Below are 27,162 nucleotides of genomic sequence, written 5' to 3'. Positions count from 1 at the left end.
AGAGTATGAATGAGATTGGGGAATGCGTTCCAAATCACATTCAAGGAAATCATATAAGCAAACGATTCACATTGGATAGTAGACATGAGTAAATAAACTATCATACCAAACAATGTGGTCAAGAGTATTAGATTAGAGAAGGACCGTATTGCATTTGTAATCCCGAACTGAATAGGTTCTCTAACCTCTTCTGATTAGCTTGGGTAACCATGACATGCTGCTAGGCGTCAACCATGGTTTGTGGAAGCCCTATACGTGTATAACCACTAAAGGGAGAATTGAAATTTGTTTCAATTCACAATCGATGTAAAATTGTTTTAATCGCCCACTGCCTCGCTAAAAGGAACCTAATGGATCGCACACCATAAAAGGTGGAGATTGAAGATTAAACGGAAATGAGTAAGAATGATTAAATGGTTTAATCATTTATTTATGGCAAGGATTAATTAATATGTTAATTAATCAAACGAATAAGTTCGTTAAAGACCTCGGGATAGTTTTGGACCTTAAGGCCCAATGGGCTTCGAACGTCAAGCCCATTAACTTAAGTTGTATGACAATTTAATGAATAAAGATTCATTAAAGCCCAAAAGCCCAAAATTCCTTAGGTGGCCGGCCATATGGTGATGAATTAGGGTTTTGGTTGTTTAGGTCACTTAAAGAAGTGACTATATAAAGGACTTTATAGCCAAATATTCATTAGTGTGATTAAGGGTTTATTTTGGGTGAAAATGGGTGAGAATTGTCTCTCCATTTTCTCTCTAAAGAGGCCAACACCTTGGAGGGTACATCTAGCAATCCTACTACTCCAAGGTCACTCATTTCTTCTACAATCAAACCTTGGTGAAGAGACTTAGAGGTTCTCAATTTTGGGAACTTGGAGAACCTATTCTTCCATCCAAATCCATGGATCTAAGAAGCAAGGAATGAAGGCCCTATCTCTTTGGGTGATTAGCCTTTGCTTATGCAAAGAGGAATCTACAAAGGTATTAATTTCAACTCACTTTGTTTTGAGTTGATTATTCGTTCACCAATCTACTAGGCTTTGAATTTCATGGGTAATGTTTTGTTTTTGAATGCATACAAGCATGATTCCGCCTTTAATTTGTTAATTGCATGCTATAGATGTTATTCAAATGAACATGTTTTTCAAAATAAATCCTTCAATCAAGCACACATTTCTTGAATGGTCTAAGTCAATGCCGCACCTCACATGCCCTTTCAACAATCCCTCTTCCTTGTCGTGCAAGGGAACCCTTTCCCTTCAGTTTTAGGACATTTAAACCTTTCCCTAAACCTTTCCTACATCACAGCCGCACCCCCTTAACCTTTCCTCTTCCTTGCCGTGCAAGGGAGAGGGTTCTTTCCTATTTCCTTGCATTAAAACACATTCCTTTTGTGTTTTATGCCCTTGCCGCATATCCCTTGCACTTTCCTTTAGTTTTCTGATTTGATTTCCTATTTCTAGAAGCTTTTGACCTAATTTCTGTTTACCAAAATAACCTAGGGTTTTAATTCCTGAAATCCTTTAAATAAACTTCCTTTGTGCAGCCACAAAGAATCCATTCATTCACCATTCACGCTAGAAAGCTATCCCTACTCTCTACCACATCCATACTTCACCATTCATCATATTTTCTGCCCAGAAACAACCCTTGCCATCCCTTACATTCATCCTAACCTTAATTCCATCCTTCTACATCATCCATAACTCCTTAAACTCACCCCCAACCCTTGTGCCGCAGCAAAGGAGAGGAAGAAGAAGTGCTTGAAGGTTCTAGTTGTTCAACATTGAATCGTTGGAGTATTTAGGTGTTCTCTTTCTTATATTTACAATGTATAAATCTTTTTTCCTTTGTTTTGTGAACATGAGGAACTAAGCCTTTTCGGCTTGGGGGCTATTCAATACCATGATTATGCTTGCAAGATGAATTGATTACTTCTAATTGTTATTTCATGAATTGTGAATGCAATTTGCTTAACCGTTTGATTGATGACTTATTTTTGTGTGTTCATTAAGGTGGCCAACTTAGTTTTCATGCAGGAATTTGAAGCTAAAATATAAGGAAGTTTCACCTAATAGTTACAACCTTATATTTACAAGTAGTGGATGTCGCTTATAAACGATCGTGTTAAGTGAATTCTTGGCAAACGTTTCATGCTTTTCATAGTAACAATTGCCTCGTCAATGCTTATAGTTTTCATGAAGTTTAATGATCTTTGATTGTACCTTTATTGTGCTTTTCACGTAAGGGACTTTTAGAGAATGTTTTGAGTTGTTGTATGTGCATTCCCATCCAATTCAATAACTTAAGGAAGACTTGAAGGTTAAAAAAGTGCTATCACAGTTAACCTAGGGCATTGAGGTTCATGGTTTGTTGAAAGAAGCAATTGGAAATCAACTTTGTATGCAAGTGTGCCATGTGTGGAGAAGAACCCTCTAGTTAGTCTATCACCCATCAATTCACCTAGTTTTGTCTAAGAATCTGTTTACATTGTTCTTGTCGTAATTTACTTATTTTCGTCCAAAATCAACCCCACCTTATTTCTTTGAGTCATATTAGTTAGAACTTGTCTTAGATTACGTTTTTAAGTGTTTTGAGCCATTAGAAAACCAAATTTCGTCCAAGTTTGTGTTAGTATTCAAAACTGCCCAAAAAGTGTTTTTAAGGCAGTTTTGAGTGTTTTTGTGCTGTTTTGAGTCATTTGGTTTGTTTTAGTGTTTTAGAGTTTAGTTTTGCATTCTTTGAGTCTAGTTTAGTGTTTTAAACTTTGTTTTACGTATTTGAGTCAGTTTAGAGCGTTTAGCAATCCCTCCTAATCCCCGGTTTAAGAACGATCCCTACTTATCCATACTACAATTGTCAACAAGAGGGTTTAATTTGTGTGTTTAGTTATTTTACGCATCAAATTTTGAGGGTTTACTGATAGGAGCATATTTATTCGCCTTAGTTAGCTAGTTCTTGTGCATTTTCGTTATGTTTTCTTCGTTAAAGTAGTCTTTTAAGCTACTTTCATGTGTTTTCAGGTTTAAAGGACATATTACATGAAATGATGCAATTTGGAGCTATTGGAGCAAAAAGTGAGCTTGGATTGAAAAGGACATGCTTGGAACACAAGGTTGGGATGAAATTGACGAGTTGAAGATTTGAGGTTTCCTACTTGAAGTAGGAAAGCTAAGCCTAAAAGTTTCCATTTTGGGTTGATCTTTCCTAAACCGGAATGGCCTTGCGTTTGAGCAACATTAGAAGGTTCCGAAGCGTTGGAAGACACAAAGAAAGGTGTTAGAATATTTTCTCATCCTTGCCATGGGTTAGGGCTTAGTTTCTCTTGGTTTTGGGCTTTTTAGAAGCCTATCCACACTCCCACTAATCAGCCGCACCTTTCCCCTTCTAGAACACCTATTTCCTTGCCTTGCAAGGCTTTCTAGAAGCCCTAACCCTAGCCCACTTAATTGCCGCACCCTAGGCCCTTTTCTCACTAAAATTCTGATTGTTTAACCTATTTTTCTGGTGGATTTGGGTTTCTAGAAACCCTAATCTGATTTGCTAGGGTTTTTAAGTGCCTATATATATATTTCCCCACCTTGCCGCACAGAGGATCTTGGACACAATTCAGAAAATAATTCCAGCAACCTTCCCACTCCTTGCCGCAGCCATTCCTCTAATCCAGCCACCATTCTACACCTCCATACACCACCCACACCCCTTGCCGCACCACCATACCATCCTAACCCCCTTCCTAAACCAAAATCACATCCAAAAATCCCCTAAACCCTCTCTGCCGCAGCAAGGAGAAGAAGAAAGAGGAGCTTGACGTGCAGAAATTCAAAGTGGAATTGTTGGGCGTTTTAGGTGTAATCTTTCTTATGTCTTCGATGTTTCAATTCAATAAACTTTGTGTTGTGAGTACGAGGAACTAAACCCCCTTAGTTGGGGGGTAATTCGAAACCATGTACATGCTTGCAATATGATTTGATTACATTCAGTTGTTATTTCATAAGTTGTGGATTCAATTCATTCATCTATTTGATTGATAACTTATTTGTGTATATTGATTGAGAGTGCACGCTTAGTTTACATGCATGAATATGATGCTAGATTATGAGGGAGTTTCACCTAATAGTTACAATCTTATAATCACAAGTAGTGAAGGTCGCTTGAAAACGATCGCGTTGAATGAATTTTTAGCATAAGTTTCATGCAATTCATAGTAACAAATGCTTCGTCAATGCTTATGTTTTTCATAGAACTTAATGATTCTTGCTTGTTTCTCTATTATGCAATTCATGTAGGGAACTTGTAGGGAATGTTTTGGGTTGTCGCATGCAATCATCCAACTCAATAACTTGTGGAAAAACTGAGGGTTAATTAGTGCAATTCACGGTTAATTTGGGGCGTTGAGTATTCATAATTTATTGGAAGAACAACTGAAAATCGTTTTATTTGCAAGTGTGACATGTGTGGAGAAGAACCTCCTAACTAGCCTTTTATCCATCCTTTTCATCCAAAAACGTTTTACAATCTGTTTTGTTTTAAAGTTTCTGTTTTGTTTTCAATTTTCGTCCAAAACAAATCCCCTTTTATTTTGAAGTCTTAGATTAGTTAGAATATGTTTTGATTTGTGTTTCTAAGTGTTTTGATTCAAGTTTTCACCCAAATTCGTCCAAGTTCTTGTTAGGTTCTCAAAACTGCCCAGAAAGTGGTTTTTAGGCAGTTTTGAGTCATTAGGTTGCTGTTTTGAGTTTTATGTTTGTTTAAGTGTTTTAAACTTTAGTTTTACATTCTTTGAGTCTAGTTAGTGTTTTAAACTTTGTTTTTGAGTTTTTAAGTTAGTTTCCAAGTGTTTAGCAATCCCTCCTAATCCCCGGTTTAGAACGATCCCTACTTACATCTTTAATACAATTTGACAAAAGAGGGTTTAATTTGTGTGCTTATCTATTTCGCATCATTTACTTATCCCTCCTATCACATCACTCCCTTCTCTCTCTTGGCCCGTTTTGTGTGTGTGTTTGGGTTAATTCTCATTTTGGTTTTAGTTGTCATACAACTTAAACTTAATGGGCCCTGTGGACCAAAACCTATTTGGGCTCTGAAACCTGAAACTTACATAAAGGCCGATACGAACCTTTCGTATGATTAATTAACATATTAATTAATCCTTGTCTTATATAGTTAAACTATTTAGTTTTCCTTACTCATATTCATTATATCCTTCAATCATTACCTTACATGGAGTGAGATCCATTAGGTTCCTTTTTGCAAGGCAGTGAACGATTAGAACTCTTACTAATCGACTATGAATTGAAAATTACTTTCAACTCTCCCTTTATTGATTATACATCTTTAGAGCTTCCACAAACCATGAGTGACACCTAGCAGTATGTCATGACTAACCCAGCTAATCAAAAGAGGTTGGAGAAACTATTCAATTTGAGATTACATTGCACTACGGTCTTTCTATGATTCTATATTGTTGATCACATTGTTTGGCTGATAGTTTATTCATATCTACCATCCAATATGATTCTATTGTCTATATGATTACCTTGAATAAGATTTGGAACAACTTCCTAAATCTCAATCATACTCTGGCCAAAGATTCTTAATCATATCATAGAGTATTCTCCCTCAACGGTTTGAAGGTTAGAGATCCCTTGTTGTACATTTACATACCCACATGATTAAGTAGCTTAGCCCCAATTGTGTCGTGGACACTTTTAAATGGAATGCCTTTAACATAGTCAAAGACTAAGGACCTAACCACAAGACAACTATAATGTCTCATGTCAAAGAACTACTTTGCATTATCCCAACCATGAGTTCTCATGTGACATGAGTATGAGAACTCCTTGTTGATCGCGTTCAATGGACTTAATCTTTATTGAGAACCTACATACTTGTCTTGGTGTCATTCGTACCAATGACTCGAGCCAGTTACTCTCATGCGAAAGAAGACATAAAATGTACTGATCCAATGAATCGTCAATGCCCAATTGGCAATCCTATGATCAGGAATGTTTAGGATATATGTATGAAGGAGAATGATCTTATGAATCTAACTTCTTTATATCACATTCTCCTAATTGCATATTCCTTGGACTTACTGTTTAAGCGTATAACGTTTAATTAGACAGCTTTAAACAATAATTTTTGCCCTAGTGTAAACTAGTTTTAGCTTAACATGTGAAATGTCCGTAAAGTATCGTTTTATGATTGACTTTAGGACATATTTACAACCACCTCTCACTTGCACTAGAGCCAATCAGCCATGTGTTCAATGATGATACCTCTTCTAAAGTCATTTAAAAAATAGCTGAGTAATAGACCTAGAGAGCATATATCTATACGTTATCCATAGAAGCAAATACACAGCAATTATAAGGAGACAGGGTATGGGGATGCAGTGTCGCATATGGTGTTTTGGACCTTGTCATATTACAACCCGGCATGATGACTCTAACGCGGCCGGGGTGTCGATATTGTGTGGCTTCTCCGACAGTTTGGTTAAGTTGCAACAACTTAGGTAGTTTACTTTTCTTTGGGTTCAGCTCATTGGATTGGATTGGATGCCTGATTGGATCGTTAAGGCTAATTTTTTTTCCCTTTTATCTGTTCTAGAAGTCAACTCCACCTGTGTAAGTTTATCCTACATTGCCGGTCCTAAGCCCGGATAAAGGAGGAGGGGGAGGGCGTCAGGTAGTCGACAGCCGGCACTCCTCGGTTACGTCGAATCTTTATGAAAATGAATCCAGAACGAAATCGCGCTAAAGCTAGGGCGTCACCTGTAAGTGGAGCGCTGTGTGGTCCGAGCATAGTGATAAGTCAGCAAGGGTCGCTGTATCTCCATTGGCCCCCGGATGCAGTGTTAAATGAGCAAAGGGGCCATAGAAACTTCTTTTCGAACGACTCCACTCAAAGTTGTTCGGGAGCATATGCTCCTATCAACTTTACACATGACACACAAAAGATGTACTTTGATCCTATTAGACGAAGGAGGGTGAAGAAGCTAGGACAGAAGGGTAGAGTTCAAGAGAGTAGAATGCGTTTAGGAACGTGGAATATAGGAACCTTAACGGGAAAATCTATGGAAGTAGTGGAAGTTATGGTGAGAAGAAGGATAAATATTATGTGCCTACAAGAAACTAAGTGGGTTGGTCTTAAGGAAAAGGATCTAGAAAACTCAGGGTTTAAACTTTGGTATTCGGGCACAAATAGAACGAGAAACGGTGTTGGCATCATCGTGGACAAGACCTTGACACAAGATGTTGTAGATGTCAAAAGGGTAGAAGATAGAATCATGGCAATCAAGATTGTCATAGGACAAGAACTCATCAATGTGATTAGTGCGTACGCACCTCAAGTAGGGTTGGATACGAGTTAGAAGGAGAAATTTTAGGAAGACCTTGGAGACTTGGTGCAAGGAATTGCTCAGACGGAGAAGTTATTTATAGGAGGAGATTTAAATGGACACGTGGGCAGGGAGATAGACAACTATGGAGGTTTTCATGGTGGCCATGGTTTTGGGGAGAGAAACGAGGATGGGGAAGCTATCTTGGATTTTGCAATGGCATATGATCTCTTATTAGCCAACACCTTTTTTAAGAAGAGAGAAGAACATGTGATCACCTACAAGAGTGGGTCGTCAAAAACACAAATTGATTTTCTTCTAATGAGGAAAGGGGATCGTATAACTTGTAAGGATTGCAAAGTTATACCGGAAGAGAGCTTGGCTAATCAACATCGCTTGTTGGTTATGGATGTACATATCAAAATAGTGAGAAAAAAGAACAAGACTTGGAAGTGCCCAAGGACTAGATGGTGGAATCTAAAAGGAGAAAAACAAGCCATTTTCAAAGAGAAAGTAATCACCCAGTGTGTGTGGGATAGAGAGGGGGAAGCTAGCCAAAGGTGGGATTCCATGGCTAGTTGTATTCGAAAAGTAGCAAAAGAGGTATTAGGAGAGTCCAAGGGCTTTGCTCCACACCAAAAGGAATCTTGGTGGTGGAATGAAGAGGTACAAACAAAGGTGAAGGCTAAGAAGGAATGTTGTAAAGCCTTATACAAGGATAGGACCGATGAAAATGGTGAAAGGTATAGAAGAGCGAAGCAAGAGGCGAAGAAAGCTGTGAGAGAAGCTAAGTTAGCAGCTTATGACGATATGTATAAACGACTAGATACCAAAGAAGGAGAGTTGGATATCTATAAACTAGCTAGAGCAAGGGAAAAGAAGACAAGGGACCTAAACCAAGTAAGGTGCATCAAGGATGAGGATGGAAAGGTTCTTGCTATAGAGAACGCGGTCAAAGACAGATGGAGAGGTTATTTTCATAATCTTTTCAATGAAGGACATGAAATGGGTACTTCTTTAGGGGAGTTGAGTAACTCAGAAGAGTGTAGAAATTACTCCTTTTATCGTCGAATCGGGAAGGAAGAAGTGGTTGTAGCTTTGAAGAAGATGAAGCATAGAAAAGCAGTGGGCCCAGACGATATACTGATCGAAGTGTGGAAAGTCTTGGGAGAGACAAGTATAGCACGGCTCACTGACCTTTTCAATAGGATTTTGAAAACGAAGAAGATGCCAAATGAGTGGCGAAAGAGCACTTTGGTGCCTATCTACAAGAATAAGGGCGACGTATAAAATTGCATGAACTATAGGGGTATTAAGCTAATGAGTCATACAATGAAGCTCTGGGAGAGAGTCATTAAGCATAGATTGAGGCAAGAGACACGGGTTTCGGACAACCAATTCGGGTTCATGCCAGGGCACTCAACCATGGAGGCAATCTATCTCTTACGAAGATTGATGGAAAGATATAGAGATGGGAAAAAGGATTTACACATGGTCTTTATAGATTTGGAAAAAGCGTATGATAGGGTCCCAAGAGACATTCTTTGAAGGATTTTAGAGAAGAAAGGAGTACGAGTAGCATATATCCGAGCTATAAAGGATATGTATGAAGGAGCAAAGACTGACGTAAGAACTCATGAAGGACAAACCGAAAGCTTCCCAATAACTGTAGGATTACATCAAGGCTCATCATTAAGTCCTTACCTTTTGCGTTGGTAATGGACGAGTTAACAGAACATATTGAAGATGATATTCCTTGGTGTATGCTTTTCGCAGACGATATAGTGTTGATAGATGAAACTCAAGAAGGGGTAAATGCGAAGCTTAACCTTTGGAGAGAAGTGTTAGAATCTAAAGGTCTCCGCCTAAGCCGATCAAAGACAGAATATATGGAGTGCAAGTTCAATGCAAATGGAGGCCAAAATGAGTTAGGGGGTGAGGATCGGAGATCAGGAAATACCAAAGAGCGACCGTTTTCGCTACCTAGGATCTATCTTGCAAAAGAACGGAGAATTAGATGGAGATCTCAACCATAGAATACAAGCTAGATGGAGGAAGTGGAAGAGTCATTCCGGCGTGTTGTGTGACCGCCGTATGCCACTGAAACTCAAGGGAAAATTTTATAGGACGACAATAAAGCCAGCAATGTTGAATGGCACAGAATGTTGGGCGGTGAAGCATCAACACGTACACAAAATGGGTGTAGCGGAGATGAGGATGCTTCGTTGGATGTGTGGGCACACGAGAAAGGATAAGATTAGGAATGAGGATATCCGAGGTGAAGTAGGAGTAGCCAAAATTGTAGGAAAGCTGAGAGAAAATCGGTTACGGTGGTTTGGACATGTGCAAAGAAGGCCTACTGACGCTCCGGTTAGAAGATGCGACTATGGGACAGAGGTTCATGTTGAAAATGTGCCCTAAAACCAATCATATGATGATACTTTACAGACATTTCACATGTTAAACTAATCTAGTTTAATATCAAGGGCAAAGATTATTGTTTGAGCCGTCTCATATAAATGTTATATGCTTAAACGATAAGTCCAAGGAATATGTGATTGGGAGAATGCAATCTAAAGAAGTTAGATTCATGAGACCATTCTTTCGTAGACACATCCTAAACGTTCCTGATCATAGGATTGCCAATTGGGCATTGACAGTCCGTTAAGATCAGTACGTGCCATGTCTTCTCTCAGGGAGAGTGACTAGTCTCGAGTCATTGGTGTGTGTGACATCAAGACAAGTACGTAGGTGCTCAATAGAGAATGAGTTCACTGAACACGATCAATGAAGAGTTCTCATATTCATGTCACATGAGAACTCATGGTTGGGATAATGCAAAGTAGTCCTTTGACCTGAGGCATCACGTTTGTCTTGTGGTTAAGTCATTGATCTTTGATTATGTCAAAGTCACCCCATCCGCGGGTGTCCACGACATCGTTGGGGTTAAGCCACTTAGCTATGGAGGCAAGTGAATGCGCAACAAGGGATCTCTAACCTTCAAACCGTTTGGGGGAGAATACTCTATGATATGATTTAGAATCTCTGGCCAGAGTATGAATGAGATTTAGAAAAGTCGTTCCAAATCACATTCAAGGTAATCATATAAGCACACGAATCACATTGGATAGTAGACATGAATAAACTATCAAACCAAACAATGTGGTCGAGAGTATTGTATTAGAGAAAGACCGTATTGCATTTGTAATCCTAAACTGAATAGGTTCTCTACCTCTTCTGATTAGCTTGGGTAACCATGATATGCTGCTAGGTGTCACTCTTGGTTTGTAGAAGCCCTAAACGTGTATAAATACTAAAGGGAGAATTGAAAGTAAGTTTCAATTCACAATCGATTTTAAAGAGTTTTAATCGCCCACTGCCTCGCTAAAAGGAACCTAATGGATCGTACACCGTGTAAGGTGGAGATTGAAGAAACAATGGAGATGAGTAAGAATAATTAAATGGTTTAATTATTTATGGCAAGGATTAATTAATATGTTAATTAATCAAACGAATAAGTTCGTTAAAGACCTCGAGATAGTTTTGGACCTTAAGGCCCAATGGGCTTCGAACGTCAAGCCCATTGACTTAAGTTGTATGACAATTTAATGAATAAAGATTCACAAAGGCCCAAAAGCCCAAATCCCTTATATGGCCGGCCATGTGTGTTGAATTAGGGTTTTTGGTTCTTAAGTCATTTAAAGAAGTGACTATATAAACAACTTTATAGCCTAAAATTCATTATGGGTTCTTTTAGAGAAAATTGGAGAGAACATGTCTCTCCTTTTCTCTCTAGGAGGCCGGCCCCCTTGGAGGGTGTATCTAGCAATCCCACTCCTCCAAGATCACTCATTTCTACTTAAATCTAACCTTGGTGTGGAGACTTAGAGGTTCTCAATTTTGGGAACTTGGAGAACCATATTCTTCCATCCAAATCCCATGGATCTAAGAAGCAAGGAATGAAGGCCCTCTCTTTGGGTGATTAGCCTTTGCTTATGCAAAGAGGAATCTACAAAGGTATAAATTTCAACTCACTTTGTTTTGAGTTGAGTCCTGGTTCACCAATCTACTAGGCTTTGAATTTCATGGTTAATGTTTTGTTTTTGAATGCATGCAAGCATGATTCCGCCTTTTAATTGTTAAATGCATGCTATAGATGTTATTCAAATGAACATGTTTTCACAAAATCATCCTTCAGTTCAGGGCCGAAGGGGTAGAGGAAGACCTAGGAAAACTTTGGAAGAGACTCTAAGAAAAGACTTAGAGTACTTGGATCTAACGGAATACATGACACAGGACCGAGCACAATGGCGTTATAAGATTCATATAGCCGACCCCACTCAGTGACTTGGATTTTTCAAGTCTCCAACCGAGAAGTTTTCCTCACTCAGGAAATTAAAGGAATACTACCTCAACCTACATGCTCCACTCACAAAGCTTCAACATACAAGCTTCAACAAAAGAAAAATTGAAAGAACTTAGTGAAGAAGGTTTTGGTGTATTTAACACAATACGTTGAAATGAAGCAAAGCTTATTTATTGATATCTCCGATAAGTTACAAATATGTACATATACATAAATCAAAATAAACAAACAAGAGGGAGCCTTCACAAAAGTTGCTTAGGAGAAGTCTCAGAAGTCGGTAGAGTCCCAGAAAGAGAAGGCATCGGAGGGGGATCATTCGGAGCCTCAGTACTGGACAGAACCCTAGAAGGAGGAGGCATCAGAGGTTGATCATTTGGAGCTTCATTACGCGGTACAGCCCCAGAAGACGAAGGCAATAAATGCCTTTGGAACAAACCCACAAACCTCTGATGATCAAGTAAAATCTGACCATCAGATTCCTTCATCTGGTCAAGCTTCCTCTTCGTGTTTGTAGCATAGTCATGTGCGAGCCGGTGCAACTGTTTATTCTCATGCTTGAGCTTTCTAATCTCCTGTTTAAGACTCATCACTTCAGCCGCCAATGATTCAACTTGGCGAGTTCGAGCAAATAGGCGTTGGGCCATATTAGACACAGAACCTACACACTGAACACTGAGAGCCAGAGAATCCTTAACAACCAACTCATCAGACCGTTTGGAAAGTAGTCTGTTATCTTTGGGAGTGAGAAGGTTCCTGGTCACCACCGTAGCGATCATATCATTCTTCATCACGGAATCCCCAACGGTAAGAGGACCAGTAAGGGATAAGAAAGATGGGCGCCATATGTTGTATGGAGAAGGTGTGGCTACCTCTTCAACAAGGTTCAAGTCAAAACAACAGTCGGAAGGGCCAGACATTTTCAAATGTGTTGAAGAGAGAAGAGGTCGGACAAATCAAGATCTTAGAAGTGCAAGAAAGGAGCTTCTACTGGTGGAGATTCAAGTGTGCTTTGGAACTTAATGCCAGCCTCTATAAAAATCTGCACTCGACAGAGCTTCAGAAATCGAAGAAGCGCTTACTCAGAAATCGAAGAGGCGTTTGCTTTCTTAAAAGCTGGGCTGCTCAGAGACCACAAAGGCCGATCTCAAAAATCGAAGAGGCGCTTGCTTTCTCAAAAGATGGGCTGCTCAGAAACCACGAGGGCCGATCTCAGAAATCGAAGAGGCACCTGCTTTTTCAGCTTTGTCAGCACCTGTCACATGCACACTCAGCTTTGCGAAAATTACGGGCATTCTGTCGAAGATTTCTAGTGAAGTAGAAAGCACGTGGATCTTACTGTTCAATCATCCACTTTCCACACGCAACATCAGCTCATGGGTACCACAGATAACTTTGCCAAAGATCTCTGACAAAGTTTAGACACGTGAAGCTTGCAGCTTCGACTACATCGCTATGACCAAGAAGGGTAAAAGAATAGCAAAGAAACAACACTAACAAAGTTTATACACATAAATTTTGAAGGTCTAGCTACCATATTATTACCCATAAGTGTAAAGGAATAGCACCACTGCTGGATATTTGGAAAGTCCTTGTGTGTCAACCTCTGTGCCCCGTGGCAAGGTAGACTAGCAAACATGCCCAACCTTTACTCACATTCGAGAAAACACTTCCAACAAGATTGTTTGCTCCAAAATCGAAGAGGCACCGTCCTTCGAATCTCGAGAGCCAGACTCCTAACATGATTACTTTCTCAAAAATCGAAGAGACACCGCTCTCCGAATCTCGAGAGCCAGACTCCCAGCAGGATTGCTTTCTCAAAAATCGAAGAGGCACCGTTCTCCGAATCTTGAGAGCTAGATCCCCGACAGGATTGCTTGTTCAAAAATCGAAGAGGTACCGCTTTCTCAACTTCGAGAGCCAGATCTCCTTGGATAAAGCTTGTTTGTAATCTTCACATGTAACATCAGCTTTCCAGATACCATAGACCACTTTTTCAAAGTGCTCTGACAGAGTTAAAACACGTGAAGCTGGCAGCTCCTACTACTGTGCTATGACCAAGCAGGGTAAAGGAATAGCATTACTACTTGTTAGGGAAACTCTTATTTATGTCGACCTTCATCCTCAACGGACAGGCAGACTTGCAAAAATGCTCAACCCTTCCTCATATCTGAGAGGGCACTCCCAACGAAGCCTCTCGAAATACTCAGCTTTCTTTACCCCCGATAATACCTCTGCAAACAAGCTACACCAGAGCAAGAATATCTCATATCATCAGGGTTAAAAGCAAGAGTATCCCATATCATGCTTTTTCCCTATCTTTTCCTTTGACCTTGTTCTTACCTGCAAGACAAGGAGAAAGAGAGCAATCAGTCAACACTTGGAATCAAGCTTCCAGTCAGGAACTGACTGCCTGGAACCCCTTACCTGATTACTTACCTGGCATTGCTCTCGAGTACTCATCTTCAACATCTTATACTTCCAGAGAAGATACCACATCTGCCTGAGGAATAGATAGGGCAAGTGAGAAGGATACAAGGAAGTATGTGGAGACAAGCGTAACAGAACACGCGTCGATACATCCACTACTTTGTCAACAGCAAAAGTATCCCATATCAGCAGGGTCGAACGTACTCTAGATTTGATGGACTTGTTTTGACCCTCAAATTCTTCAGTCGGCCTTATACTCTGGAGGAAACCAGAAACCCCTCCAGCCCAGTTTAAGAATAAGCCTGTGGAAAGTTACTTCTTCAAAAGAAAAAGTATCTCATATCATCTCTTCTCATTTTTCTTCTCTTTATCCTTCATGCTGCCTGCAAGATAGGGAGAATGAGAACAATCAGCCGGAACTCGAAATCAAACTTCTGATCTGGGACTAATTGCTTGGAGCTCTGATTGCTTACCTTGTTTGTCACCTCTTTCAGCAGATCCCCTAGCTCGACGACTTGGGGGACTCCTACTATATGGTTTGTATCGCGCTTGACCAAGCCTGAAACTACAAGTAAGCTTCAAGTGAAATTGATACATTACCTTGTGCATCTTCACCAGTTAAAGATACCACCCCTGGATGGAGGAAGAGTACTTCCAGAGAAGATGTCACATCTACCTATGAGACAGATAAGGCAAGTGAAGACGATACCACACTTTGGTACTTAGAAGTTTCATGATTACGAGATCATTCTCCCACAATATTTCCTAATGTCATTTGTACTAAATTATTCACTTGTACTCATTAAAGGAGAGCTTGAACCTATGTACTTGTGTAAACCCTTCACATTTAATGAGAACTCCTTTACTCCGTGGACGTAGCCAATTTGGGTGAACCACGTACATCTTGTGTTTGCTTCCCTGTATCTATCTATTTACATACTTATCCACACTAATGACCGGAGCAATCTAGCGAAGATCACAAACTTAATTTTTTCTGTTGTACCAAAGTCCTCACTAATTTTGTGCACCAACAATCCTTAAGTCCTTACCTTTTTGCGTTGGTAATGGATGAGTTAATAGGACATATTCAAGATGATATTCCTTGGTGTATGCTTTTCGCAAACGATATAGTGTTGATAGATGAAACTTCGGAAGGGGTAAATGCGAAGCTTAACCTCTGGAGAGAAGTGTTGGAATCTAAAGGTCTTCGCCTAAGCCGATCAAAGCTAGAATATATGGAGTGCAAGTTCAGTGCAAATGGAGGCCAAAATGAGTTAGGGGTGAGGATTGGAGATCAAGAAATACCAAAAAGCGACTGTTTTCGCTACCTAGGATCTATCTTGCAAAAGAACGGAGAATTAGATGGAGATCTCAACCATAGAATACAAGCTGGATGGATGAAGTGAAAGAGTGCATCCGGCGTGTTGTGTGACCGTCGTAGGCCACTGAAGCTCAAGGGAAAATTTTATAGGACGGCAATAAGGCTGGCGATGCTGTATGGCACAGAATGTTGGGCGGTGAAGCATCAACACGTACACAAAATGGGTGTAGCGGAGATGAGGATGCTTCGTTGAATATGTGGTCACACGAGAAATGATAAGATTAGGAATGAGGATATCCGAGGTAAAGTAGGAGTAGCCGAAATTGAAGGAAAGATGAGAAAAAATCGGTTACGGTTGTTTGGACATGTGCAAAAAAAGTCTATTGACGCTCCGGTTCGAAGATGTGACTACGGGACAGAGGTTTAAGGCCGAAGGGGTAGAAGAATACCTAGGAAAACTTTGGAAAAGACCCTAAGAAAAGACTTAGAGTACTTAGATCTAACAAAGGACATGACACAAAACCGAACGCAATGACGTTCTAGGATTCATATAGCCGACCCCACTTAGTGGGAAAAGGCTTTGTTGTTGTTGTTGTATCTGTTCTAGAAGTCGCAATTGTAGCTTGGATTGAATTTAGCATGTAAATTATAATACAGATTCACAGAACCAAGAAGCAGCCGTCGGCAGGAACCCAAATTAGCTCCTTCAAGAATGTGAAGAGCTACCGGTATCAATAGGTAGGGTTTTTATATTGAATGTTGAAAAGGGTCAAAAGAAAAGAATATGAATACAATCAGCATGCATCTACGAATACAGATTGGACTGGTAACTGTCCGAATGTCACTCCCAGCCCTTCCTGTGGATTCTACATTCATATCTGTAGATCATCCAACGAGAGCTCGTGTGCAGTCATCATCTTTAGTTTCTGCAACATTTTCAGAAAAAAACAGTTTGTTAGGGGAGAAAGAGAGCTCGTCTCAGAATCAAGAGTTAACAGACCAAAACTAAAATATATTACCGCAATAAACGGAGCAGGATCCTCGAGACATGAGGAGCCTAGAACAACTTCCCTCTTCAGTCTAGCTGTGAGCTTGTGGCAAACCCTAAGCTGAAAATGAAACACAGCTTATAAACTCACTAAGCTAGAAAAGGCAATCGCAACTTCATTTAGGGACAAGTTGAACATTTTCATACCTCCGATCTAGTAGCCCCACCTACTATAACTACAAATATGCGCTGGCCCATCTTTTTGAAATCACTCGATGCATGCCGTAATACTGAATCGCTGTAGGTGCAGAAGGAGAGAATAGTTAAAATAAATCATTCAAGGGGCTCTCAGAGTTGCTACTTATGAAAGATTTCCATAATGCAACAGTCCAAAAGTAGGTCTAGTTACAAGGGGCGCTAGAATTATGAGGGACTCTTGACCATGAAGGGAATTGGGCTTAACAGAAAACTAAAGGAATACAAGAAAAGTGATGATTGGTCCATATTCAAAATAATCAAGTAAAGTGACATGATACCTCGAATACCCATCATCAGAATTTCGAGGCCGGGCCCATGTTGGCGTCCGTCTTGATCTCATTGAATGAGCAGCTGGAGGATGATTTATTGCCGCTACATGTGAAGTCCCAGGAAAAGTTGGACTTGGGTCATTCAAACATGGATATTCTTCCTTTGACAGTTCACCTTTACTAAGGTTTTCTACAAGTTCCTGAACGAAGAGATGATTCAGATATAGTAATTGATAACTCGTACAATCATTGAAACTGAGTTTCATGATATATTCATGACATCTTGTAAAGATTATGAGACAGAGCCCTTAATTGCTTCTTTTTCCAAAGCAGTCACTAAGTAGCATGCTATGCATATTCAATGGCATGAGAATTTGCATACGACATATCTCCATGCAAGTTTCACCAGAAAATGTCACGTGAATGCCCCACTAAAATACCAAGAAAACATTATAAATGGTCATGCTTTGTCAACTCATCAGTTTGGTCCTTAATGTTTCAAACTCAAGTCCCTTACCTATTGCTCTACTCATCAATATTGTCCCTGATAAAGTCGATTACAAAATTTGTTAGTGTGTTGATATGGCATTTGTGTGGGACCTACAAAGCCAATTACTGTGATGCCACATGGATTAAACTTCAGTTCTTGAAGAAAAAGTTCATAATTGTAACCTTTCCTTGTTCTTAGCTCACAGCTTCTTCTATGAGAACTGAAGTGGTGAGGTCAACCGAACCCACAGAAAGCCTACTGAAGAAGGAAAAGCAACCATATCTCCTTGGCAAACAAGATGGAACCGAAGCTATGTGCATAGTCAAATAGCTTAAAACTTTGACAGAAAAAAAAAAGAAGATAAAACTAATAAAAACAATAAGATTGTGGTTGGGGGTCGAGGAAATTTGGGGCTTGTTTTGTGGGGTTGGATGGCGTGGTAGTGAGGGAGAGAGAGTGAGAACGAGAGAACAGTGAGCTTTGAGTTTGGTGGTGGTTGAGCTACAGGGATGGGAGTGGGAAGATGAAATAATAAATTCATCTTCAACCTGCTTCCATACCTAGTTCAAACGCAATTCCGATTTCCTCTCTCCCCCATAGTACTCATTCACAAACACAATTTTCATTCTCGGAAACAATCCAACCTAATTGGATGCATTCTAATACTTTATCCATTCAACTGTTTTCGGCAAAATGGATATATGAATAATCAGTTAAACATATATCTTTTAGATTCCAGGAGATATATAATGAATAAACAATTCAAAAATTATTTATTCATTCAATTGTTTCTCGGTACTTCCCATCCCATGAGATCAATAGAAAATGTTTTTCATTGTAAATCAATTTGTGCACAACAAATCGTAAGATAATTCTAATTTCACAGGATGAAGGTGTTTGTCATGATTCGCTTGAGAAAGAAGGGAGGTTAAGAAATGAATTTTTTTTATTAGTTTTACAATTATAAACTATTAGTCTAAGAATTAAAATTTTATTAGTTCATGTGGCATTATATGATTGGCTTTGTGGATCCTATGCTGAAGCACGTCAGTACACTAACAAATTTTGTAATGGAGTTGGATGTCAAGGACAACAATGAGTTTGAAATATTAATGAACAAACTGATGAGTTGACAAAACATAAAGGACCATTTAGTGATAAAAAAACCCAAACAATACCTACCCAACCCTACTGCAATTTAAATATATATCATTACTACCAGAACTAATATTTTTTGTAATAGAAATAAAAAAGCTTAAAGAATATGGTCATCGATTTAACTGAGAGGCAACTCAATTACATTTTGTTTTGGTTGTCCCAAAAACAAGAACCGAGATAGTCGAGAGGCAAATTGGAAGAGTTACCATGGACCAACAAACTCTATATAGCTGTTCTAATCACATGACATTTACCCAGACCATTCACCCATATAGACTAAGTAGGCTACAAAATAATCAAAAAGGGGTACCTCTATTATGGGATAAAAGCGAGCAAGCTGCCATGTTTCTCCTTCACTTGGACGTTCTTTCCTAGCTCCACGTTTCTTCTGAAAATTGAATAGCCCCTTGTTAGATATTGATTGAATAATTGAAAGAACTCTCAACGATTCTGTATACATTCACCTTATGAATGTCAAACTTCAGAGAAAAAGCCCCTGTGCATTTTTTGGTATCTGGTGCTCCCCCAAGCAGTTTCATATTATTCACGGCATTCATATCATCCGGTGGTAATTTTGCTAACTGAAAACAAGAAAAGTACCACAGTAAACACTTGAATGAGATTAGATATACTGATTGACCTCAGGTGGTACCAACCTTCATCAAATTGAGACCCTTCTCGCCCTGAAATTTCTCAGGATAAATGGCTGCAAGAATCATCAACAAGCGCAACTTATTTTCACCAGTTGTATCCTGCATAAAAATGGCATATAAAGTTTACAGAACACAATGACAATGAATCTTGCATACTCATATACTTCTAAAGTTTCTTACATCTTTTGTCGTCAAAAATTTGATCACATCTTTCATGCCCGCATCTCCAAAAACAAGATCCTGCTCCAACTGCCCAAGTTCTCGAAGCCCAATCTCCCGGATAATTCTGTTAACTTTTCCTGCAATCTGGAGAAATAAAATAATATTTGCCTAAATCCATGATTTCCATGTTCGAAGTCAACAACTCAAAATTTCTTTCAGTCGTTCAATATGCTATCACTTCTGTTGTGATTCTTACTCCATCCATTGACTTTTTAGTTTGTAATTTGTATTTGCTGAGTTACTTCTTGGTTTGCTTAAAAATGAAGCCTCATCCAAAGACAAATTTATCTTTTACAATTGGACAGTGGAAACATTGAGGTGGAAAAAGAGCAAAAAATGGAATGCATATGTGAGATTTGGACAACACTTATTCAAGAGGCAAAAGGGTGGCCACATGAATATGTCTAGATGTATAAAAGTCATTCATTAACAGGTTTGTTCTGTTTAAGAATCTTCTTAACTAATTGAATTATAAATAAACTACAGCAATGGTCACATTATTTATAATTGTCATCAGAAATACTGAACAGAATCCTTTAACCAAAATTTTGAATTTTGATGGTGGAATTTTGCTAATCAAACAGATACTTCAAATGAACAAACCTCTACGTGAAGGGAGAGCTTGTCGATTTGTTCACTATATTGTGGCAATGCTTGAACCATCTTTTGCAAATCCCTCGTAGATAGTTCGCGAGCATCTCTATATAACACGTGAGCATTTAGGTGAGAAACAGAACACAACACGAACTGGCATACCAATAGACTTGCCTAATCTTTGAAAGTTTAAACAGAAAAATGATGTTGATTAAGTTGAAAGAGAAAATCTCATATACTTTTTCTTGGATGCAGACAGTAATATTATGAATTATTTTAGAGGATGTAAGAATCCAAGATTTTTGTGCAAGGCCCGAAGAACAATTTTATACCCTTCATACAATAACCCCACCGCATGCAGCTCATTCGATCTAACAATAGTAACTATAAATCCCTCATGTATAAGCTTCACTATATATATAGTTTACGCATATAATGAGTTTTCTACTTAAAAAAATCAAAGTGCTCAGCACCAGAATTTAGCTGTATTAACCATGAATCCATTGCAAAAAAGTCTGGTTGGCAGACCCTACGAGGAGAAATTCCTTGCACCAATGAAATACACATGATATGATGTGAGGCACACATACCTTCATCACGTAACAATGATTTGCACAAATCAAGGATTAGCACTATGCCAATATGTAATGTCTCTATAAAATCCAGCCAAGCAGTCCCATGTATGGGCATGGAATTTCTTGAGCTGGTCCTTGTTTTATGAGAACTTAGTACTTGACTATTCAAGAAAAACCAAACTATTTTTAACCAGAAACACTCCTAACCAGTTAAGAAATCCATTATGGACAAAAGAACAGGCAAATTTTGCGAGCCACTACACAATTAGGCTCTGTTTGTTTGACCAGAATGATAGAATGATTCAACCAGAAGAGAAGTTACAGTTAGCCCGACTCCAGTATTTCTATCAGCCCACTGAACAGGGTGCGTAAATTCCTTATGTCTCATTTCAAACTAGTCAAAGATTGTGTATTAATGGAATAGCAAAACAAATTCCACTCATGATCTAAATTCGGGAAAACAACAGGGTTTTACAGCTATTCCTTACTCAAAGAAAGTTAGAAACAAGTACATAATTAGAATTCATTTAAGAAAACAAAAGAAAAGTCAAGAAATAAATACACGCGAACCTTGAACCATGGATCTGTGCAGCCTTATTCCTTGATACGAAGTTGGTCATTTTCTCATGCAGTCGTTCACTAGCCTGACAAAGGTCAAATGATGGGAAAAAAAATTAATTAATTTATGCCTGTGTAACCCCGAAAAATACAAATAGGCACAGGACATACATCTGCTATATGTGCGTGGCGAAGCTCTAGCCAGACAGGATCATGATCCTCTAAAAGAACCTCTTTTTTCTCAGGTGGACCACCAGTTTTGCTTGGAACCTATAAACAATCCCTTTATAAAGCATCCAAAAGAGACAAAAACACAAACTTTGAAAGCACATCTATGTATGTAAATGGACATTTCAACTTACCTCATGCACGTACTTATTTCCATCCATATTTAGCAGGTCATGACACATGGCATCATATGTCCATTCGTGTATGAGAGGTGCAATCTGAAAATTCAAGTGAGTATTCATTATAATAATAAAGCGAATACCACTATGCATGATATGCTTTTATAACCAACACATGCACCTAAAAACCTGATCGACAGATCTGTCAAGGATAAGCAACTCGCATGTTTCTGTCTCAGGGAAGTTCTTAATAGTATTTTTATATTTCATGAGACAATCCCAGATCCCAGCTGCGAGCTTTGTAGGAATTAAATCACGAAAAGTGGTCATTGTGGTGGCATCAAGTGACTTTGCAGCTCGATAACGCACACAAGGAAATTCCTAGGAAATAAAAAACAAATAGGTGTTTCAGAAAACCTGTACCAAATATTCAATCAAAATTTAACATCATTATAACATGTACCCTTAACGAAGCAAAAACTGTAGCAACACGAGCAGCCATCACATTCAAACATGCAACACCTTTGCGTGAATCCTCCTCATCCCCATAAAGCTCCTCTAAAGCCCTCTCATTGTTGGTAACAAAAGCCTGTGCAAAGAAATTACAAAACAGAAAAGCCATGAACTTTTTTATTTTTTTCTAACAAATTGCTTTAAATGCTTACGAACATTGAATCTTAATATCACTTGAACCCCAAATTTAAATATAAATTAAACAAATATTCTTTTGAAAAGGATATAATATAAAATGATGACCACAAATAAACCAAAACTTTGACTGCAGTAGCTTCACATACCTGACTGTCTATTGCAAAATATTCCAAATTCATCTGCAAATTTGCCCAAATCAGCATCTTCTTACTTTTGACCAACAACAAAGAAGACAACTGACTGATACATAAAATTCTGCTAACTTATTAATCTAGGATATGTTTGAAAAATAACTACAACCTCGATCAATTTAGCTATGCGAGTTAACACAGTTCCATCCTTCTTGATGTGACTAACTAATTCTCTTGAAATAGGTGAACTAAAGAAAACAAATGCCCTATAAAAACAAGAAAAGAAGAACCATTAGAACCTTCAAGCCTCAACATGATAAAAACCACACAAACAACTAGAACAAAGCAACTGATATTGCTGCACATACTTCCTGTACAATGGTGATCTTCCCGACATGTCTGACAAGAACATTATAACACTGCAAATTAACACCAGAGAGAGAAAGTTAGAGAGGCTGCCATCTATATGGCTGACGTTAAAAAACCAACAGCGAATAGGTAATTATTCAAACAATCACTTTGGCACTATATTAAGCAGAAAAAAATAAAGAAATTTATTTCAAATTTTACTCGCAAGAAATGCTCAATCAAAGAGGTGCGAAAGAAACAAGGAAAATTTTAGGTAAATATTTCCCTCTACGGACAGGGAAACAGATGGAGTAAGAACAGAGAATAACTGAACAACCCTAAAGTTAAAAATATAGTTAACAATTCAATCGAACTTTAGGTCTCAAACTTGTGATTTGTCAAGTTTTGTTTGGGCCTCACTATTCCTGAAACCTTAAATTGTACAATGTGTTACAATAATTGTTCTACATTCTAACATCCCTTCATGCGTGGGCTTCTCTCCAGCCTTCAAAGAGCCCAAACATACATAAATTGGTAGAGTTGTAGGATCTCACTCTAATATCATGGTACATTGGTTAACTACCAATGTTCCCAAAAGTTAAGTTGTTTGGATGATCTCTGGAAATAGTTTTATATTCTAACAAGATTCATCAAGAAACTATACTGCTGAAATGCTACAAAAATAAAAACATTCAACAGATAGGTTCTCCCCCTCTCTCTCCAACAAAAATTAAAAAGTATTACTTCTCTTTGGTAGGCTGCATAAAGTATATAGCATCCATGGAGGGCAATGGCTGCCTTCGCCTGAATATGTCTTCAACCACTGCAAGAAAATACAAATTGTAGTAACAAGTCAAAAACAACCCACCAACTTAAGTTTTAACAGAAGCCCATCAACCAATATAACATGTTAAATGATTGGCCTCAGAAAATAAGTGGGAGACAAAAAACAGGGCAACCACTTGTCAGCTTAAAATGGCAACAATGTAATATTCACAATTCTATAGCCACACATCACATGCCGAGAACAAAATTGCCTCAATTCACTGTCCTCGACACTACACAACAGATATAACTTAGTAACTCGTCAAATAAAAAATAATCAAATACCATGCAGTGACCAGTCAGCAGCTTCAGATTAGGGCTTCTACAATAGCAATGACAATTTTACAGCGTGGAATATTGTATCACACATTTAGTAAATGCTACCAGAATGGGAGGTGCAATGGCTTTTGATATATAGCCAAAGAAATGCAGCACCTTGTTATATAGTTAGGTAAATGTGACTGACAAATAACTACAAAGTATTATCGAATACCATGACGATGCAGCATCCTCTTCATGCAGCTAGTAAAAATAGATTGGCCAGAAAGCAGATACCAAGGCAATGCACTAAAATACAAAAATATAAAATAAAACATTTCAGGGAGAGTCCTTTTGATTCTTACATGAAACACCTTCATCTGTAATGTCAGCCATTTTGCATGCGTAAGACATTATCTTAACAGTAAGTTTGTCCATGATAAGTACCTACAGTGATAGCGATCACATAACAATTGCAACTAAACAAAGAAGAATATGATCACATTGAAAATTACCATCAGTTTATAAGAGAGATAATGGGTTAACCAGATAAAAGAGAGAAAATAGTACTTTACCCTAGAGATACACCTGTTATATCTCCCAACTATTAGAGAGTACATTCAGGGCTTGATCAAATAATTCACTTACAAGCTCTATTCCAGAGTACATGATAAAAATAAAGTAGATTTTATCAATTATAGACAAGAAAAATCCCAACAAGTAGTATACACAATATAAGCACACAGAACACATGTATTTCCTGTTGAGGTTCAGAAACTTTCCCAGCTCATTATTATGTCTATGAGTGTTACAAAACGAATACTTTCATAAAAGATGTACTCCCCATTCATAAATCCTATAATCTCTGGAACATATGTAAGCATTTTTTATTAATCAAACATAAACTTATAGTCACAAAAATTACATAAATCAAATTTGTACCACAACTGACATCATAATACGAGTTGCATTTACCTTCCATGTTGCTTTTGAATCCCCTGTTTTGCAAGACCGAAGCATTTCAATTAACAATCCTAAACACAACATTTCGGAAATCAGTCACAAAATGGCCACGCAACAACAAACCACCATCAATTATAAACAACAGTAACAGAGTGATCTTGGTCCATATCTAGAACAAGCTGGTCGACCTCGCCTGAAAATAAACATTAACTGCTATACCACCACCGATACAAAACCAGTCTAGCTGCTGCACATTGCACCGCAGCGGATCAGTGCTCCTCTTACATTGAACACCCAATACAGATTTTACCTGCCCTACCGAAATCCCAATAGGCTAGCTACCTCATTTTCACCGTACATTTCATCCATCCGAATCTTCGCGATTTACTAATTGCGATTACTAATTGTTGTCACAGATTATTACAAACTCCAAAAAATCATTGAACTTGTAGTTGCTACCGCTATTTTACTAAATCACAGAAATAGTTCAGTAACCAATAAGTTTCTGAACCAATTACAATACAAATTCATCAGCTTAGAGCTTGATTCAGATGCTAGTATTAATTAAATCGATAATCAAAGAAACTGAAGTGGAATTTAAACGAAAGCGAGTAAGGAGAGAGGGAGGGAACTCACGGTCGCGGCTGATTTGCTTGAAATTCTTGTAGTCGCCGCCGTATGACGACGAGGAGTCGGAGTCAGAGAACGACATGGTCCGAGCTTTTTCTCCTTCCCTTCCTTTCCAGGCCGATCGATTCGCCGGAAGAAAGAGTCGGAGACGGGGAGGGGAGAGAGAGAGAGAGAGAGATAGAGAGAGAGAGAGAGAGAGAGAGAGAGAGAGAGAGATCGCGCAGTGGCGGAGGTCGGAGGAGAGAGGGGAAATAAAGTTTCCTTTCCTTTTTTCCTTTGTTTCCTTAAGTGGAAGTTAATTGGGGAAAGGGAATGGGAATTTGATTCCGGAGGTTTGGGGGTGGTGATGACGTGTTGACTTTGAACTGGCAAATGCAATTCGAGTTTTTGGCTGGATGGAGGAGAGAGACAGAGACGAACAGAACCAGGAGAGGAATTGAGAAAAGAAAATACTTGTTGACTTTGATCTCTTCTTTGTTGCTGGTTTTCTAGAGTCTTCAACAGCTCATTTAGGAGTGATTTTAAAATGATTAAAATCGTTTTATGAGAAAGTGTTGAAGTGTTTCTTATATAATGTATATTTATGTATTTTTTGCAGGAAGCATTTTAAATGTTTTTCTATTCACTTGCAATTTAATTAAGGATTGGTTTAAAAACCATTTTCACTAAAAGTGTTTTCATCTATTTTAAAAACACTTTCAAACGGACCCTAAATTAGAGATTATTGTGATATTAATTATGCACATGTGTGGTTGCGTAAATCACTAGTAGATTGTATTTAGGTTACTAGAAGATTTTATCTATTTATGATTGTATTGCTTGCAAGTCAAGAAATTCTATCATGTTTACCATAAATAAAAGCACAAGGTGATGAGTCGATATTATACTATATATTTTACCCTAATCTTAGCATTAATTTGTTAGTTATTTTGGTAGAATTTTGATACTTTGTTATGTATTTTCATTGTAGGACATTCGACTTCCTTTGGAGCAAAAAGTGATCAAATGGATGAATTTTGGAGTGATTCCAATTGGAGGATGTTCGTGAGTCTTTCAAGATGGTTGTATCAAAGTTTCAGATTTTTCTACCAAGCCGTTTGACCATGACGATAAAATAAAGGCCCAACGCACAGTTTTCCCATATTGACGTTTCTGGAGGTTTTGGGCATTTTTCTGACAGCCCGTCCCGAGATATTTTTCTTAATGGCGTGAAATGTCGATTCTACCCTTGAGAGTTGAGTTGTGGGTTGTGTAAATAAGCTAAGAAATTAAACAATTGAGTTTACATATTTTCTTCCTAACCTTTTGGACCCAATTCGAACTAAAGGTTCTAATTTGTTTTGGTTGGTTGTAAGAAAATTTGGACCCCACACACACTCTCTCTCTCCCGTTGACTCCCTTTCTCTCTCTTCCCTCTCGATTTTGTTCCATTTTCTGTACAAGCGTACGGACGAACTTCAAACTCTCCCTTCCAGTCACTCCTCAAGGTTGTGAAGGTAATCTTTGTGATCCTTGTGAGCTCAGGAGCTCACCTATACCCTTGGTTGGGCATGAATACCTCATTTTCCCCAGAACCCGAGAACCCAGTTTTGGGTTACTGTTCATGTGATCGTGCATGTGAAGTTTTTAGAAGATTTTAAGCTGTTAGGAAGCTTTAGGACATATTCACGAAGCTCGAAGAAGAAAAATGAAGTGTTTTGGATGTTGGGAAGTCGAGTTTGGCAAGTTTCAAGTTTGGCCGAATTATCGAGGTTCCTCCAGCGACATCCCGTGGATTTCA

The 27,162-nt window shown here is 38.5% G+C and overlaps 1 protein-coding gene across 1 annotated transcript; it reads right to left on the bottom strand.

Annotated features, from left to right (window-relative positions):
* Nucleotides 1-16,187: 16,187 nt before the first annotated feature.
* LOC126626290 (SNARE-interacting protein KEULE-like) lies at nt 16,188-25,845 on the bottom strand. Its single transcript, XM_050295559.1, has 21 exons — nt 25,389-25,845; nt 24,765-24,823; nt 24,155-24,236; nt 23,451-23,529; nt 22,727-22,777; nt 22,528-22,624; nt 22,374-22,406; nt 22,040-22,165; nt 21,766-21,957; nt 21,592-21,675; nt 21,401-21,499; nt 21,242-21,315; nt 20,106-20,202; nt 19,461-19,586; nt 19,284-19,379; nt 19,092-19,208; nt 18,938-19,015; nt 16,989-17,179; nt 16,660-16,750; nt 16,484-16,573; nt 16,188-16,390 (listed from the first exon to the last, which is right to left on the bottom strand). Exons 1-21 carry the CDS (start codon nt 25,462-25,464, stop codon nt 16,337-16,339), a joined length of 1,992 nt encoding a protein of 663 aa, XP_050151516.1. The 5' UTR covers nt 25,465-25,845; the 3' UTR covers nt 16,188-16,336.
* Between the last annotated feature and the right edge of the window lie 1,317 nt (nt 25,846-27,162).

The sequence above is a fragment of the Malus sylvestris genome, chromosome 6, assembly GCF_916048215.2.
Source record: "Malus sylvestris chromosome 6, drMalSylv7.2, whole genome shotgun sequence".
Classification (NCBI taxonomy): domain Eukaryota; kingdom Viridiplantae; phylum Streptophyta; class Magnoliopsida; order Rosales; family Rosaceae; genus Malus; species Malus sylvestris.
The sequence above is the reverse complement of the archived record's forward strand: the minus strand, read 5'-3'. Positions and strand labels throughout refer to the sequence as shown.

Bases quoted from the DNA above. Each gene is read 5' to 3' on its own strand.
- LOC126626290 (XM_050295559.1), bottom strand. From the start codon at position 25,464: ATGTCGTTCTCTGACTCCGACTCCTCGTCGTCATACGGCGGCGACTAC. The intron at 21,316-21,400 runs GTATGTCCTGTG...GACCTTTGTCAG, and splicing joins GCCACGCACATATAGCAGAT to GCTAGTGAACGACTGCATGA. The intron at 19,016-19,091 runs GTGAATGTATAC...TTCAATTTTCAG, and splicing joins TGAAGTTTGACATTCATAAG to AAGAAACGTGGAGCTAGGAA.